The sequence below is a fragment of the Doryrhamphus excisus genome, linkage group LG11 (genome assembly GCF_037039965.1).
Source record: "Doryrhamphus excisus strain RoL-2023G ecotype Guam linkage group LG11, RoL_Dexc_Guam_v1.1, whole genome shotgun sequence".
In the NCBI taxonomy this organism is placed as follows: Eukaryota; Metazoa; Chordata; class Actinopteri; order Syngnathiformes; family Syngnathidae; genus Doryrhamphus; species Doryrhamphus excisus.
This window is the reverse complement of record NC_136367.1, coordinates 14,425,740-14,444,111: the sequence shown is the minus strand read 5'-3', so window position 1 is coordinate 14,444,111 and position 18,372 is coordinate 14,425,740. Positions and strand designations below refer to the sequence as shown.

The 18,372-nt window shown below is 40.1% G+C and overlaps 1 protein-coding gene across 5 annotated transcripts in view; it reads right to left on the bottom strand.

The window, feature by feature from the left end:
* The window catches only part of astn1 (astrotactin 1), a 275,092-nt gene that overhangs the window by 117,870 nt on the left and 138,850 nt on the right, over window positions 1-18,372 (bottom strand). For all 5 annotated transcript variants that reach the window (XM_058065280.2, XM_058065281.2, XM_058065284.2 and 2 more), the window contains 2 exons: window positions 16,825-17,019; window positions 11,124-11,251 (listed from right to left, as the gene is read on the bottom strand). In XM_058065280.2, coding sequence (XP_057921263.2) covers window positions 11,124-11,251; window positions 16,825-17,019 — 323 coding nt within the window. The remainder of the gene's footprint in view (window positions 1-11,123; window positions 11,252-16,824; window positions 17,020-18,372) is intronic.

Genomic DNA, 18,372 nt, shown 5'->3' with positions numbered 1-18,372 from the left:
TGCTCTGTAAGAGACTAGAACTTAATACAAAGAACTGAAAAATTATCGTAATAGGTCCCCGTTAACCACCGCGATGAACGTCCTCCAAGCAAACAAGCACCCCCCACGACCCTCGTGAGGAAAAAAGCGGTAGAAAATGAATAAATGAATGAAACACAATGCATGCAGGGAAGTTTGTAAGTTGTTAAGAGTTCGTGCATGGCCTCCTTTGCCAGACCCTTTTTACACAATTACCATTCAGCACCATTGCGAGGTTAAACAATCGAGCCTACCGACTATGTAAATGTCGTCTTGGAAAAAAAAACATTATTCGCAGCTTTGTTTCTGGCACAGCTATAAGTGACTTTTACAGGGTTTAACAATAGCTACTTGATCTCACACGTCCTACCATTGTGCACGAATGTGTCACCGGTGGGTATTTAACACTGTTGATTAACTCATTCACTACATTTAGTCAGTACAATTTTTACTATTGTAGAACAGGAAGTAAAGTTCAACCTGAAAAGATTTACAGTCAATGAGAGACAAAGACAGAGAACACTCACATACAAAAGAGGTGCCAACCACATTTTTTTGAGGTTTTTGTCTTGGAAACATTTGGAGGAAACACAAAGGACCTTCAAGGTATGACCTTCCCATAGTGTGACCAATTATATGAAGGCCTCATGAAAAATAGATTACGTGCCATCTCTGTGCTGACACGTGTGAAGGTTCACGTTATTGGGTGTGTGCTGAGAAAAAAAAAATGTGCGGGACCCGTAGGAGGTCAGGTTAAATATGACAAGATCAGGGCAATCAAATACAGAGCTGGGGATCATGGCCTTGACGGAGACAACTCTGCATACTAGCATTAAGACAAGAACAATAAATAAGGAGCTTCATCTCCTTACTGCTCTGTGATCAATTTAATTCTAATCAAGGGACTCCATATTGGAATGCACTGATTGCAATGTCATTCATGATTCATGATTCCCTACACAGCAATCTGTACTAAGAAGCATGTTTTATTAATGGACAGAAGCTAACTTTGGAACAATAGGCATTTAAGTGTTTTAACCTTTCAGCATAAATGTCAAATGAAATTGTAATAAGAGAAGGCTTTGGCTTCTTCCAACAGTGAGTTTTTTTTTAGAATTAAGATACTTTTTAGCCAAAGAAACAAGTACACATACAGTAAAGTCTCGTTATATCGATATCGGTTAAAACGAATTACTACTTATTACGATACTATTTTCATTTCCCGGCAAATTTCTAGTCTTTTATGATATAATTAGCTCCGTTAGTACGATACACGGTTATTATGATAATCCGGTTACTACGATGCCCTTTTCATCTCCCGCCAGCCAATTTGGTCTGCTTATATCGATACAAAAGCAGCTTAAATCAATCTTTGCTTAAGGATTTCAATACCAAAAAAGAACACGGCGAATGGCTGCTTCCAGTCAACTTTATTTTTCACACTTCCACCACCAGAGTGCAGCACACACAGCGGAAAGCACCCGTCCCTCGCGCCTACCCCTCCGGGTGGCAACACCTTCCCTATCGATAGTTCCGGGGTGAATTATGTTCCGGGGTGAATTATGTCCCGGTAACCGGTAATCACTACAGCGTAAGTTTATTTTTATTTACTGTAGTACAACATTTATTGTAGTACAAAAGCATACTAGATACACAATCCATGAACTCAAGGAGAAAATTACATGCCATATCAAAGATCCGCCCACTTTTAATGCAGTTTGGCGCACGATCGGATATATGGATAGTCCGGTTATATCGGTATTTTTTCCGACTCCCGAGAATATCGATATAACGAGACTTTACTGTATACTGTATTTTCCTGACTATAAGTCGCACTTTTGTTCATAGGTTGGCTGTTCCTGCGACTTATACTCCAGAGCGACTTATCAATGAAAAACTATTTATGTTACATAAACACTGGACACCTTTTCTGTTCATGTTTATTTTTTGTGTAGCTGAATAAGCATTGTGTTAGCATATCTTACACCTATTCAGCCTGTTTTCTATTCTTTTATTGTTAGAACTTGCCTTCCAAGAGGACGTAATGTTTGTTTTGATCAAGTAATTTATAAAAGAAATTACCCGCAAAAATGTGACGTATACTCCAGTGTGACTTATGTATGTTTTTTTCTACCTAATTATACATTTTTGGCCTTGTGCGACTTATACTCTGGAGTGACTTATAATCCAGAGAATACGGTATATTGTGTAGGTTTTGACTGACAAACACACTTTGTTCAAAAATGTCATTACTGAGTGTATTTTTGGGGTGTTTTGAACTGTCTTATGTAGCTAAGTACTGTATTCAAAATGTGTGGTATTGCATTGTTTCTACTACTACAAATACACACACACATATATGGAAAAAAATTAATACAAAACAATATAACTGAAGTTTAAAACAGACCAAATTGAATATATTATGGGTAAGTCTCTCAAGCAGTTTCCAGGTGTAGACCTGATGTCATTTCGGCATGAGTCTTTTGGTCGTCCTGGGTTTCTCTGATTTGCAGGATTCTGTGTAAGATGTTGGTCGGTGACTTTGGTAATAAGTGACCAATCCATCGCTTCCTAACCTAATTTTGTACAGGCAATCGGTTGGTTCTTTGCCACAGTTAGTTCTGTGTGATAATTGTGATAACTGATTGTTATGGTTAGTATGTTTACCATTATGTCACTATATGGTTATATCACCTTATACTTCTGTATGGGTGAAAAAAAAAATCATACCAGCAAGTAGGATTTAATAAGCTTTGCTTCTTCCGACTCATTTTGGACATGTGGAACTGTGAATTGATAATGTGATGTATTCAACTGTAATCTGATGCATGTTCAAATCAAATTAAATCATTACCATTATCAATTATCATAAGGTCTGGCCATCATCTGTAGAAACCTTTTGAGGCAGCTAATCATTGAAGTCTGTACTTTCTTAATCGTACTCTTGGTTGCCCTCCATGTTTCCTGCACGATACAGAGGTAGTGTCTTCATATTCAAGATACACAGCCTGATTTAAGTGTTTTGGGAAAGATCTCAGAGACTCAAATAAGCCAGGTCATCTGCAACCTAAAGATGTTACAAATTTCCCATGGGGTCCAATCAGATTTTTCGTGCAAATTTGCTACATGAGAAACATCAACAGTGAGGGACATGAAGTCCTCATGGCGTGATGCGTCTAGTCGGAAACAAATGCAGTATAGTTCAGTTTGAAAAAACTTTTCCGTGCATAAAATATCCTATTTGGGACCATTTGGCCTTCCAGTTTAAATTTGAAAATGGACAAAGTCAAAAGGTACATTCTAGCTATTTTTTATCTGGTCTTAAGATTCTGATCATGTCTCGTATTTATTTATTGGAAACTTATTGGTAAGCAGTTTGCAGTTTTTGTTTCATTTAAAAACATGAAAACTGTATCTATAAAGGTTAAGCACTTTCCCCAAAATGAACCTTTATCTTAACACTGAGGTATGTACCAAACTGTGATTCTGGCTGATTAGTAGATATTTAATTGAGAGCACAGTTTGCAATTTCAAAACTTTGTGAATACATTTTACGAGTACATAAAACTGGTAAAGTACATGTAAATGTTCACTTGGAAGCAGGAACCATTTGTCTGAGCTAAACTAAATTCGGTTTCCTGAGTGAATGATTACAACGTTTATTTCAAAAGTGTTCAGGGCTCATTTGAGCAATTTAGTTCTGTCGGGATTTCAGCTCTGAAAATAAAAAAAAACACAGCATGCATCAGAACATCTAGTTTGAACAAGGATTGTTATTACTTCCTTGCTTTTGACACTGGGTGGTGTGCTGCTCTGAAAAGGAAGGAGCAATCACTAAAGTAGGTAAGAAGTCATTTTTGTTGATTTTTTTTTTTTTTTTGCCATGTCTCCATCCCGTCCAAACAATCCCATCATCCAGCGCTGATCTTCAACATTGACTTGTTGGGGCTTTTGTGCTTCCTGTCTGTGCTAGACTGTAATTGTATGTTTTTCCATTCTTCTCCTCTCCATTGTTTCCTTTTTGTTTTCTTTTCTTTCTATCGGTCCTGTACTGATCAGCAATCTCTGTGCACCATCTTTGGGGAAATCTGCTTAGCAGCCTAGAGCATGCGAGCTTTCCAATTAAATTAAAATGTATTTGCCTTTCAAAAGCTTCCCTTTCCTCACTCTTTTCCCCTTCGAAATAATTGATGCAGGTCTCTGGTCCTGTGATGAATGGCTTTAAAGCCTGGAGATGAATAGGAAGATGAATGATTTCACCTCTATGGGGGCCAGAGAGAGCTGGAACAAGGACTGCTGACATTGTGACAAATACACTGACCAGAGTAACCCAACTTGGCCTAATCAGCATGAGATTGGGGGGGGCGGCAAGCGCTCATTGTGGCTAAACAGATATTCCACTTTCTGACCGAGCCACAGTCTGTACGTATACCCGATGGACAGCAACCTGACTCGATTTACTGTGGCTTAAAATGATAATACTGAAGGCATGCCTGGAGCTGAGAGGAAGCAGCGGGTTGCCAGCTTGCTGATGTAGGTTAGCATTGTGGTGGACAGTTATGTTAGGACTCTGGAGAAATGCCGAGGCCAAGAGAACAGATGCAAGGTAAGGTAAGATGGCAGCCAAGAGAACGGATGCAAGGTAAGGTAAGATGGCGGCCAAGAAAACGGATGCAAGGTAAGGTAAGATGGCGGCCAAGAGAACGGATGCAAGGTAAGGTAAGATGGCAGCCAAGAGAACGGATGCAAGGTAAGCTAAGATGGCGGCCAAGAGAACGGATGCAAGGTAAGGTAAGATGGCGGCCAAGAGAACGGATGCAAGGTAAGGTAAGATGGTGGCCAAGAGAACAGATGCAAGGTAAGGTAAGATGGTGGCCTTGAGAACAGATGCAAGGTAAGGAACGGATGCAAGGTAAGGTAAGATGGTGGCCAAGAGAACGGATGCAAGGTAAGGTAAGATGGCGGCCAAGAGAACGGATGCAAGGTAAGGTAAGATGGCGGCCAAGAGAACGGATGCAAGGTAAGGTAAGATGGTGGCCAAGAGAACAGATGCAAGGTAAGGTAAGATGGTGGCCAAGAGAATGGATGCAAGGTAAGGTAAGATGGTGGCCTTGAGAACGGATGCAAGGTAAGGTAAGATGGTGGCCACGAGAACAGATGCAAGGTAAGGTAAGATGGTGGCCAAGAGAATGGATGCAAGGTAAGGTAAGATGGTGGCCTTGAGAACGGATGCAAGGTAAGGTAAGATGGTGGCCACGAGAACAGATGCAAGGTAAGGAACGGATGCAAGGTAAGGTAAGATGGCGGCCAAGAGAACGGATGCAAGGTAAGGTAAGATGGCGGCCAAGAGAACGGATGCAAGGTAAGGTAAGATGGCGGCCAAGAGAACAGATGCAAGGTAAGGTAAGATGGTGGCCTTGAGAACGGATGCAAGGTAAGGTAAGATGGTGGCCACGAGAACAGATGCAAGGTAAGGAACGGATGCAAGGTAAGGTAAGATGGTGGCCAAGAGAACGGATGCAAGGTAAGGTAAGATGGTGGCCAAAAGAACAGATGCAAGGTAAGCTAAGATGGCGGCCAAAAGAACGGATGCAAGGTAAGGTAAGATGGCGGCCAAGAGAACGGATGCAAGGTAAGGTAACATGGTGGCCACGAGAACGGATGCAAGGTAAGGTAAGATGATGGCCAAGATAACAGATGCAAGGTAAGGTAAGATGGCGGCCAATAGAACGGATGCAAGGTAAGGTAAGATGGTGGCCTTGAGAACAGATGCAAGGTAAGGAACGGATGCAAGGTAAGGTAAGATGGCGGCCAAGAGAACAGATGCAAGGTAAGGTAAGATGGCGGCCAAGAGAACAGATGCAAGGTAAGGTAAGATGGCGGCTAAGAGAACAGATGCAAGGTAAGGTAAGATGGCGGCCAAGAGAACGGATGCAAGATAAGGTAACATGGTGGCCACGAGAACGGATGCAACGTAAGGTAAGAAGACGGCCAAGATAACAGATGCAAGGTAAGGTAAGATGGCGGCCAATAGAACGGATGCAAGGTAAGGTAAGATGGTGGCCTTGAGAACAGATGCAAGGTAAGGAACGGATGCAAGGTAAGGTAAGATGGCGGCCAAGAGAACGGATGCAAGGTAAGGTAAGATGGTGGCCAAGACAACGGATGCAAGGTAAGGTCAGATGGCGGCCAAAAGAACGGATGCAAGGTAAGGTAAGATGACGTCTTGGCTAGAGAAATTAAACTCAGGTGTGATAAACCAAAGTTAAGTATTTTATTTTTTTCTTCCTTAAGTTTTATGTTAAAACTGCATTTTAAATTTGTTTATGTAAAAAAAAAAATTTGACGATCAGAAATGTTTACATGTGACAAACAAGCAAAAATGAAATCAGGGGCAAAAACTTTTGCGAGTAATTGAACAAGCATCACAAATAAGTACAATCGATTCCTCAACTCTTGAATACTTTAAGATTTTTGGAAAAAAATTGCTTTAAATTTTGCCCAGACTCTGGAGAGATGCCATTCCTCCCAATTTTACCACAAGGCTCTCGGAAAATGAGTACTCCCGATAAAATCCATACCGATATCATCCACCTTGTAAATGTAAAGTTGATGATGTTTGTTTGGGTGCCAAAAAAATGTTTTGTTTTGTCAGAAGCTCGCACCTCAGCATGGGCGACCAGTCGGGGTTTTAATGACCACGCATGAGTTCACCTTTATTAAGTCCGTAGTGTATTACCGATTTTTAGCTTGACTTACTGTCACAGCCAATTAAAAGTTAAAGTAGATTAAAAAAGTAAATAAGTATAAAAAAAAAAAAAAAAACCTAAGAGGATATAGTGTACTAAGCAAAAAGCCTTCTACAATGTACAGTGTTGTGTCCAGGCTCTGAACTGAAATAACACATTTGTTGTGCCTGCGGCTGTGCTGGGTGCATTCATGGAGGGAACGCTTGTCAGCTTCCATGAAGCATTTGCATGACACTTGGATCATTTCTGACAAGGTGGCAGAACAGCGTGTCGCTTATTGAGAAACATCTTCAATATAAAAGATGCTCGGAGCTAGTGCCTTTTCCTTTTTCCACAACTTTCAACGCGGCAAAAGTGTCAAAGTAGGAAATTTCAAAGTCTTTATCAAATTAATTAATAAATATGTTATTCTGCAGCACAATTTAAAGTAATCCAACAACAAAAAAAACGACAACTCTACTCTCTGGTATCAAATGAGTGGTTATCTGGATGGATTGGATTGTTTGGAGGCAGAGAAATGGTGAGTGTCCAATAACGCCATCCCTACTGTCAAACATGGAGGTGGAAACATTCTGTTTTGGCGGCGCTTCTCTCACCAAATCCCCCTGAGATGTATACAGCCTGATTGCCAACAATACTTTCTCCAACACCTACTGAATTACACATCTTTATTTCACAACCAGTCCAGGGTGTACCCCGCCTCTCGCCCAAGGACAGCTGGGATAGGCTCCAGCATAGGATAAGCGACATAGAAAATGGATGGAGGGATGGATTTTTATTCATGTTATTTATTCTGGATTTTCATTCATTCATTTTCTACCGCTTATCCTCACAAGGGTCGCAGTTGTGCTGGAGCCTATCCCAGCTGTCTTTGGGAAAGAGGCGGGGTACATCCAGGAGTGGTCGCCAGCCAATCGCAGGGCACATATAGACAAACAACCATTCACACTCACATTCATACCTATGGACAATTTGGAGCAGCCAATTAACCTAGCATGTTTTTGGAATGTGGGAGGAACCCGGAGAAAACCCACGCATACATGGGGAGAACATGCAAACTCCACACAGAAATGGCAGAGGATGGAATTGAACCCTGGGTGGAATTGAACCCACTTGTCCACCGTGCAGCCCCTATTCTGGATTTTCGTTCGTTCATTTTCTACCGCTTTTCCTCACAAGGGTCGCGGGTGTGCTGGAGCCTATCCCAGCTGTCTTAGGGAGAGAGGCGGGGTACACCCTGGACTGGTGGCCAGCCAATCACAGGGCACATATAGGCAAACAACCATTCACACTCACATTCATACCTATGGACAATTTGGAGTGGCCAATTAACCTAGCATGTTTTTGGAATGTGGGAGGAAACCGGAGGAAACCCACGCAGAGATGGCCGAGGGTGGAATTGAATCCTGGTTTCCTAGCTGTGAGGTCTGTGCGCTAACCACTTGACAACCGCGCAGCCCCTATTCTGGATTTTTTATTTCTTTATTTTTACTTTACAGTATCCCCTTGTTTATCACGGTTAATTGGTTTCAGACCCGACCGTGATGAGTGAAGTAGAATTCCTCATTTATAAATTACAGTCCTCCCTTGCGATATTTCTATTTAATAATAATTCTAATAATAATAGTAAATTTTATTTGTATAGCGCTTTTCATAATACTCAGACACTTTACAGAAGAATGCAGTTGAATAAAGCAAGTAAACAGAGTAGAAGACACACCAAAATACAACATTGATTGGTTAATACACAGTTGAAAAAAGCGGGGCGGGGCACAGCAGTCAGATATAAAAAGTTTGTTTTGTACATCACTTCCTTGCTTTAATGCAAGTTTTAAAAAAAATATGAATAAATGATTGCTGTTTCGTGGTTGACTGGGGACTATCAGTCAAAAATATTGAACTTTATTATTATTTATTTTGACCATTTGTTGCTTGTTGAAACAATATGCATTTCATATGCTTCTTTGTTCCTGACCGCCCTGGCATATGACCCGAGTTTAATTTGGAGCCCCTTCACTTGTGCATTCTGATCCATCTCATCAATTGTGTTCTTGATTTCCTCAATTATTTTTTCTTTTGCTTTTTTAAATCTCCTTTAAAAGTGACGCTCAAGGCAGATTTCTTGATTTCTTTGCGCAGTGCTCCACTTTTCGCTCTCAGGTGTTTAACCTCCTCATGAATCTCAGATACAATTTCAAAACTCTTTTTGAGACTGTAGTTCTGATTGTTGTAGAGTTCTATATTTTTTTTGCAGGCCTTTTAGATCATAGGTAGTTGTGCCGCAGTATGTGCCGTGATTTCCTGCGGTTGGTCCTCCATTTGCACCATCAATAGATTCCTTAAGTAATTATATATCGAGAGCTCCACTTGGGTCAACGGCTGAGACCGCATAAATGGCGCCCCGTCTTCACACATCTTGGATGCTCCAAAGCTTTTAATGGTTCTGTTGCTGGTAGCTTTTTTTTTTTTTTTTTTTTTACAGGGATGGCCTTTCCAGACTATTAGGAATCCTGATTGTTTTTTTCCTCGGAATTGTTCCTAAGCAGTCCGAAGTTGAATTTCGAGATGTCAGCACACTCCAGGTATTCTAGTCTTCTTATCAAAGTGCGGTCAGGGAGATCCCAAAATAGTTCAAAACTTTGGTAGCAAAAACAGAACTCTGACCATGAGCATCTTTTCCAGTCAACAGGAAGTTGATCATTCGTTTTCTGATAAAAATATATTACGAGCACAGTTGGACTCATGCAGTCTATTAATAATACAACAAGATGGTCGGCATATTATACGCTGGCCATTTTTGATGTTGCATATGGTAACCGGACCACACATTAATTGGGGACTACTAGGCTGAGCTTCGTTATGTTGCTTAATAACAAGGACTCTGGACAGAGCAGTGCAGTTATTAATATTTATTATTCATTATTGCACTACAGATTTTACATAATGTGTTACATATTTATTTATTCTTATTGTATAATCTCTATTATGTATTGCCTTGTTTGTCAGTTAATCAAGTAATCAATCTATCCATCTATTTATCTGTTAAGCATGCCAGCATGGCTTTGCAATAACATACACTAACGAGCTTGGCCACCATTGCAGCGTATATTGTGTCTTCGAGGGTATTCACATTTTGAGGGCTCTAACAAAATTAATTTGCAGAGGAGGAAAGCAATTGGCTTTTGGGTCATTCTCCGCTAATTGGCTAAATCTATTTATAAGCGACAATTGTTATGAACTACACTGTGGAAACAATTATTTGAAGGCAAGTTGATTTTTTTAAAAAGTTGATTTTCTGACAAAAGATAGGTTGACGCCATCTGTACTGTAACTGGGAGAGACTTGAATGTAAAAATGTTATTTATATGTATTAGATTGAGTAAAATATAGGTTGACGCCATCTGTATTGTAACTGGGAGAGACTTCAATGTAAAAATGGTATTCATTTATATGTATTAGATTGAGTGAAATATATGCATAATAACATCCCGATACAAAACTTGACTTAGTACTCTGCTGTTGGAGAGACAACAGATGACTTCCTATGTGCCACCAAGTTGCTCTTGAGCAAGACACCAAGCACTCCTAGTTACTCAGAAGCATGACATCTCTGCACAGTCCCATCACTCTGCCGATCTATCTATACCAGGGGTGGGCAAACTTTTTGACTCGCGGGCCGCATTGATATGACAAAATTTACAGGGGGGGGGGGGGGGGCAGACTATATATTTTACACGTAAAGTCCGGGCAGGTCCAGTCCACCTGGTATTATTGTATCTGTAAAATTGTCATGCAATCTGCTATTATTATTTATTATTTTATATTTATATTTAAATATTTTACAAATAATAAAATATTATAATAATTACAATAAAATTAAAATAAGAATTATTATATTATTATTATTATGTAAAATATGCAAATATAACAATAATATTATATATATAATTAATATAATAATTAGCATTAATATAATAATTATAATAATCATAATAGTTCTAATAATTATAATTATCTAATAATAATTATTAATATTATTGTTATTATTATTATTAGTATTATGTGCTTGTGTCCCTTTTTTCAGGAGCACTTTGTAAACAACAGACCATGTCAAAAAACGAAATTGATAAAACCATCAAAAGGTTGGCTCAGGCCATGATGCCAGGTTGTATGTTGAGTTTAAATGAAATACTTTGGAAAGATTGGGCGGGCCGTATTCAAACACTTGGCGGGCCGGATGTGGCCCCCGGGCCGTAGTTTTCCCACCCCTGATCTATACAGTTCATGCCTGCAGTCAGAAAATCACAAATTTCCCCATTTCCGCCCAATTTCTCCCTGCAATACAAGTGTTTTTACCTGTGAGGTACTCTGGGTCTGGCACAGGGTCCAAAAGTTCCTCGCGACACTCAACCTCTGTTGGCACAGATGCCACCACCATGCCATCTGGGAGTTGCTGCTCAATGCTACGAGCAAAGTTCTTCTGCCTGGTAAAAGAGAAAAGAGAGGAGGTCCTTTTTTAGAGAGGAGGTATCACAAGGCAGGTAATAAAGGAAAAAGAGATTTGTAAAAATGTATAAATTGGTTAGCGCGCAGACCTCACAGCTAGGAGACCAGGGTTCAATTCCACCCTCAGCCATCTCTGTGTGGAGTTTGCATGTTCTCCCTGTGCATGCGTGGGTTTTCTCCGGGTATTCCGGTTTCCTCCCACATTCCAAAAACATGCTAGGTTAATTGGCCACAGGTATGAATGTGAGTGTGAATGGTTGTTTGTCTATATGTGCCCTGTGATTGGCTGGCGACCAGTCCAGGGTGTACCCCGCCTCTCGCCCAAAGACAGCTGGGATAGGCTCCAGCACCCCCGCGACCCTCGTGAGGAAAAAGCGGTAGAAAATGAATGAATGAATGTATGAATTGGAATAGCGGAGTCTGATCTGGGGGAGACGAAAACGTAGCGGTGCAAGGTAATGTTATGAGTTATGTCTTTGTCTGTTGTATGTTATATCAAAACGACACTGGTTTTGGCAGAGGTCTGGTTTTCATGTGGGGTGCGTTTGGAACTGTTCAGTTTTTAGACTATTGTGCATAGTGAAGGGAAAGAATGAATAGAATGAGTCTAAGCATTGATCCCTGGGGAATACCACATGAGTTGCACCAGGTTAGGGTAGTATCACCAATGATTACCATCAATTCACCTTTTATAAGAGCAAGAGTACCAGGGTACTGGGGGGGTACATGGTATTTTACAGTATTGAACAGCCACCTGAAGTCAATCTGAACCATTGCCAACGTCCAATCAAAGCTAATCATAACAGTTAAATATGAACCAACAAAAAAAAAAAAGGCAAAAACCACACGGGTACCAGAAGAAAACCACACAGACACCCAAGCCGATTCGAACCCAGAGCCTCCAGGCTGTGAAGCACACATGCTGCTACAGCCCCCCCCCATGCTGCTGCATAAACAGCTGAATCCATTAAATTAATTCTTGTGTTTTTCATGTAATATTTTTGGCACAGTATTAACAGGAAATCAGTACAGAGCGCCAATTATGCAAAAGCTTTTCATTTCTCGACAAGTATTAAATTTAGCACAGTCGTTTGTCATTATGTTCAAATATTTGCTGCAACATGACTCATCTTTTCTCTGAAGACAGATTGTTGCCAAGATGACTCTTGGTTGAACTCACTCGTTTGATCGCCTCCATCAGTCTTACGATGCCAGTAAGGTTCATTCCGACAACAACTTGCAACAACAACGTGCAGGGATTTTATAAAATGTGATTCATTTTCAATATTTATTCATGATAGCTTAATTTTAAAAACTATGTATTTTATGTATTCTATTACCAACCCGGGTCCATTTTTGGAAGTTCCTCCTAGTTGCAAATCATTAAGAACTTTGACAAACGACCCTGTGGGCTCAATAAAATTGCGAAGACGATGAGAAAGCAAATCTAAAACTAAAACTTTGGGAGGGTGAATGGACGGAACAAGCAGAGTGGAATGTTAAATTTACTGAAGCTCAGAACAGACGGCATTGTTCCTACTCAGCTTGGATGGAAAATGACTTGTACAGTAAATATAAAAATAACATTCATTCATTTTCTGCTGCTTTTCCTCACAAGGGTCGCAGGGGGTGCTGGAGCCTATCCCAGCTGTCTTCGGGCGAGAGGCAGGGTACACCCTGGACTAGTGGCCAGCCAATCAAACATTTGTGTACACCTCATTCCGAAAGAAAAGTGCCAATCCGAATGAATATATAATCAGATTCATAGGGGTGGAATATTCCTTTCCCCAATCCGATTGAGGTATCTTGTACCCGCTCAATCGGAAAGTTGTCAGACTGCGTTCTTCTTCGTGGTGTTTTTCTTCTTCTGTTGTTTATTGGCGGTTGACAAGCAGCTTTAGTGTGCATTAGCGCCATCTGTGGAACAGAATCTAAACCCTTCTATACGCCATTCACAAGTCCAGTTTTATTAAAAATGAAAATACATATCTATATAAAACATGTACTGGGCTTAATTATAAAATATTAGCAAGATTGAACTTTATCTTTTCCTGTTCCCGGGGTGCGTTCTTTCAGCGAATGTTGAGATATGACATAACACGCAGCTCGAGACGTTCTTCGATTTAAAAAAAAATGCGAGCAATCGGCACTGGACTGCTACGGAAAGTTTGTTTTTGATTCAAACTAAATTTCAAGACTGGACAAAGGAAAAACTGGCAATACGGAGTTATTCCAACAAGTGAAAGAAAAACTCGAGGAAGTCGGTATCACGTGATGTTGGTGTTTACGTTTTACTGCGCATGCCTCATTGACTATTCTGGTTGATTATAGCGGCGCATGTAGACACACGATTGGAATATTCCTTTCCATGTATACCATTGCTTTTTTCGGAAAGTCCATTCGGAAAGAGAAAAACTCATGTAAACGTGGCTATTTGACAGAGGGCTATAGTAATTTTAAAAAAACATATTGAAAAGGTCCTAAACAGATTCATTTATCACGGTCAAGTTGGAAGCAATTAACCAAAAAAAGATAGTATCTGCATGTGCATTGCCACCTTTTAAGAGTCATATCATGATTAAAACATATTCATATGATCTTTTGATGATGAGTGACAGATGGAAACAGATGTTTAGCGCCACTCCACAGTGCAACAGAAACAAGGGTATCGGCCTTTGAAGAGATGCCAGCAAACATCACTGAGAGGTTTCCTTGCTATGCTTCCATCTGTCCCCTTCTCAAACAATGTCTCTCCAGGGCTAACAGTCGACTCCAATAAGGACACAACGCTTTTTGTTACCACTGACCTTGGCGGGACATGTCGTTTATATCTTTTGCTGCATTTCTTTCACTACTGCTCCCTGCTGCACTGGTCTTATTTTATAAAAAAAAAAAAATAAAACAATTAAAAATGCATTCACTGTAAGAATAAATAGATTGTTACACTGTTAAACTAGCATTTTGTTTGGGAGACAATAAACAGCACTTACAGTACACGTATGTAAGGCATGGAAGGACTCAAATTTCACTGACTGGACTTGGCATTAGAAACTTACAAAACACTCACTCGCATCCAAATATATAGTTTTCAGATTTGTACTGCTGTTATTTCAGAGTTATATAAATTTCTTGAATTGAAGCATGCAGTAAGTTTGCCTTCTGAAAGTATGTACCCAACTCTTTCATCACATTGCGTGCAAAGGAAGCATTTGGCACTCTTCAAAGACTTCTTTTCTCAAGCACTTTCAAATGAGATCAGAGCATTGCAGATTTACATTCTTGATGATATCAGCCCTCAATTGCTTTCTCTGCAACTCTTCTGGTGGTCCCTTGGAGGGTGGGTTGCCTGCAGGCAGACTTGGAAGCCGCTAAAAATCTTTATGGAGATATCCCATGACTTTGCTGACCTTCTGGCCTCTCCAAGAAATAATAGTGCTTATGAGAGTTAAGCACACTTAAATAAATAAAAGAAAGAATACTGTATACTTGTGTGATGTGATTTCACTTATCACTTCCTGTTTTGTGTTCAGTTTCCACCCATTGACTTCGGAGCTGTGCCAAATTAGTAGTTAGTGGTACTGTTGAGACTATTGTGCATAGTGAAGGGAAAGAGTGAATAGATTGAGTCCAAGCACCGATCCCTGGGGAACCCCACATGAGTTGCACCAGGTTAGGGTAGTGAAAAACTGCACTTTTTTTTGAATGCCCACTGTCCACAATCCTTATGTGAGACATGAACACACGTCCTTTCTCTTTTCTGTGTTCTAAAGAGATAAAAAAAAAAAAAACAGATAAAATAGCTTGTTACTGCACATAATGGGATCCTACAAAGACTAAGATTAAAACACCTCCAAAAAACTCCAACATTTATGGTTTTATGTACATGCTGTGCCCCTGTAGTAACAGGTACATTCATGAAAACATAATACTTACAGTATTTTGCATGTTTTGACCATTTTTGAGCAGGAACTTGTGTCGTCGGGGCATTGATATCCAATCCGATCCACTTTATTTATATAGCACATTTTATAAACAGAGTTTCTAAAGTGCTGCACAGACTAGTGAAATAAAAAGTAAAAATAAAATACAATAAATAAAAGGTATAAATTGAATTTAATCCAAAACTAAAAGATTAAATAAGAAATAAAATAGTAAAATAGATATTAAAATATTAAAAACAAGACGGAAAGCAATAAAAGTATAAAAAATAAAACCAATTAAAATAAAAAGAAAGAATTAAAAGACACAGGACCATACGACTCACTCCGAGTTAAAAGCCAGAGAATAAGAGTGGGTTTTAAGACGTGACTTTCGATGTTGGTGCCCTTTTTTACTTGGGAGGGGAAAGAGTTCCATAGCTTGGGGCCAACCACAGAAAAGGCTCGGTCTCCCCTGGTCTTAAGTGTCGTCTTGGGCACCACAAGTTGGAGCTGGCCCTCGGACCTAAGTGACCGTGCTGGAGAGTAAGATATCACACAGAAATACAGAAACGGATGCCTGCACCTAAGCTAAAGTTTCCAAACTCAGCAGTGGTGTCTGGCATCTCTGTGTGGACTTTGCATGTTCTCTGTGGGTTCTGCGTGTTTTTTCTCCAGGTCAATTGGCGATATGATGACGGTATGCATTGGATTTAAACTGACTACCTTTGGGAACCAACGGCTCTTACCACCTAAGCTGTGTCGCAGTCATAGAATCAACAGAGTGATTCAGTAAGGGAAAGTCTCCGATGACTTTTGCACCATTTAAATTATTACCCATTCATTTCCAATGGGAACATTTTCACAGAAAAGACTAAGGATATTTTTAAAATCTGAATTGGTAGCACACTTGTCCCCGCTGAGCTGAACATTTCTTTGAATTGGTTAAGTAATGGGGAAGTAGTTTTAAAAAAAGGCTGAATAAGAAGAATTGTGAAAGAGAAGAAGCAGCAGAAGAAAAATGGAGCATCATTTCAGCATTCACTCAATAATAATGTCGCAGTAGCTTGGTTATATGCATCTCCTCGTTATATGTAAATGGAGCATTGATGGTGCTTTTTAAGAACGCTTTATAGGCGGAATAAGTGCTTGATAATTGCAGTAATGACCACTCTGTTATACCTTTACAACACACAAAAAGACATGTGTTTATGTCTCACATAGGGATTGTAGAAGATGGGCAAAATTGCCCCAAAAGTGCACTTTTCCTTTAAATGGGACCTATTATGCTTTTTTCCACTTTCCTGACTATATAGAATATAGAATATATATTTTTAGAATGTAGTTTTTTTTTCTAACACTGGCTCCCTGTGACATCACAAGGAGCCGGTGTTCCTTATGTGTGCATGTGCCACGGCCTTGCCAGCAGTATTTTTTGTTTGTTTTTGGATTTTTGGGGTTCAAACATTGGCTGTAAACACAACAGTTGCTTTAGTAGCTTACGACAAACAAATAGAGTGTGGGACGTTGTAATATTGTTGTGAAGTTGTGTGTTTGTAGTTCCACCAATAGAACATTCATAATAAATACAAATATACAAATAATAATAATCATCATAATCATTTGCAGTGTACCTGAACGTGGCCTTGAGGATTTGTCCAGAAGTGCTTTCTTTGGTATGGTTGTTGTATCCATAGAAAAGGTCTCCAAACACCGTCTGGTTTGCCGGAACATCTACAGCCTCCCCGCAGTCGATCCCCTCTGTGCAGGACTCAGATAATGGCAGACAAGATCTCCCGTCTGGTCCCCGTTTGTAGTCCTCAATACATCTAGGTTGAACAGACCAAACAGTTTTTTGTTTTTTTTTAATTCGCAGGAAAAATATGGAAAGGACAACATTACTCAATTAATACTATGAGGAAACAGATTTATTATTCAGATGGGTTCAAATAAAACATGATTTGTCTGATAAAAATATTGGAGTACAGCGCATGTGATAATAATTCAATAAAAAGTACCATACCTCATGTGCCAAAGAATATTGGATATGGAAACACAGAAAACAAAATGCAATATGTAGTTTAAAGCAGACATTTACTTTAATATACATACACAATTTATTTATGCAACCCTAAGAGCAAAAACTTGCAGAGCAAAAGACTTGTAGCTGGCATATCTTTTCGGCTCTTGCAACCATGCATATTAGGGATGCTCTGATCAGGATTTTATGCTGCAGATACCAATCCTGATAATCCATGAGTAAAATCGGCCGACATACAAACGCTCACTCATCACATCATCCAGAGCCCGATACAGCCCTGCACACAACAAAAGTTCCCCCTCCACTAAAAGTGCTCCATAGTTTGCATGCCACAGTCATGCTACCAAATCCTTGCTAAGGTGGTACTCATCACCAAATTTTGCCCACACTACCAAGTACAGCGGGTTGGGACTTGGGCTTTATAGATGCTGCCTGATGGATGATCACATGGCGAGCCTCAAACTCACCACAAACCTGCCAAGTGCTTACTGCCAAAGCTTTGCAGGGCGCCAATCACTTACACCACTTTCACAAAGACAGTCAGCTGATCAGTGGAGGGGATAGGCGTTTTTGCACCCCTAATGCACATACTTTTACTTTGATAGTAGTTACATTTGTTTTATATGTATTTGCTTATTTAACCCATAAGAAGCCGGTAACGTTTCAAGTCAAATGTTGGTCGGACATTGATAACATGTTTTATTTATATAGTTTAATATTACTTATTGATGTAAAAGATGTGTGATGTTACATCATTGGTGATGTAATAAGTAAAAATTTTCCATCCATCCATCTTCTCTATCGCTTATCCTCACGAGGGTTGCGGTTATACTGGAGCCTATCCCAGCTGTCTGGCGGGCGAGAGGCAGGGTCCACCCTGGACTGGTGGCCAGCCAATCACAGGGCACATATAGACAAACAACCATTCACACTCACATTCATACCTATGGACAATTTGGATTGGCCAATTAACCTAGCATGTTTTTGGAATGTGGGAGGAAACCGGAGTACCCGGAGAAAAACCCACGCATGCACGGGGAGAACATGCAAACTCCACACAGGGATGCCCAACCAGAGAATCGAACCCAGGTGTTCCTCCTGACTGCGTTTGCCTACATGCTAACCACTTACACACAGTGCG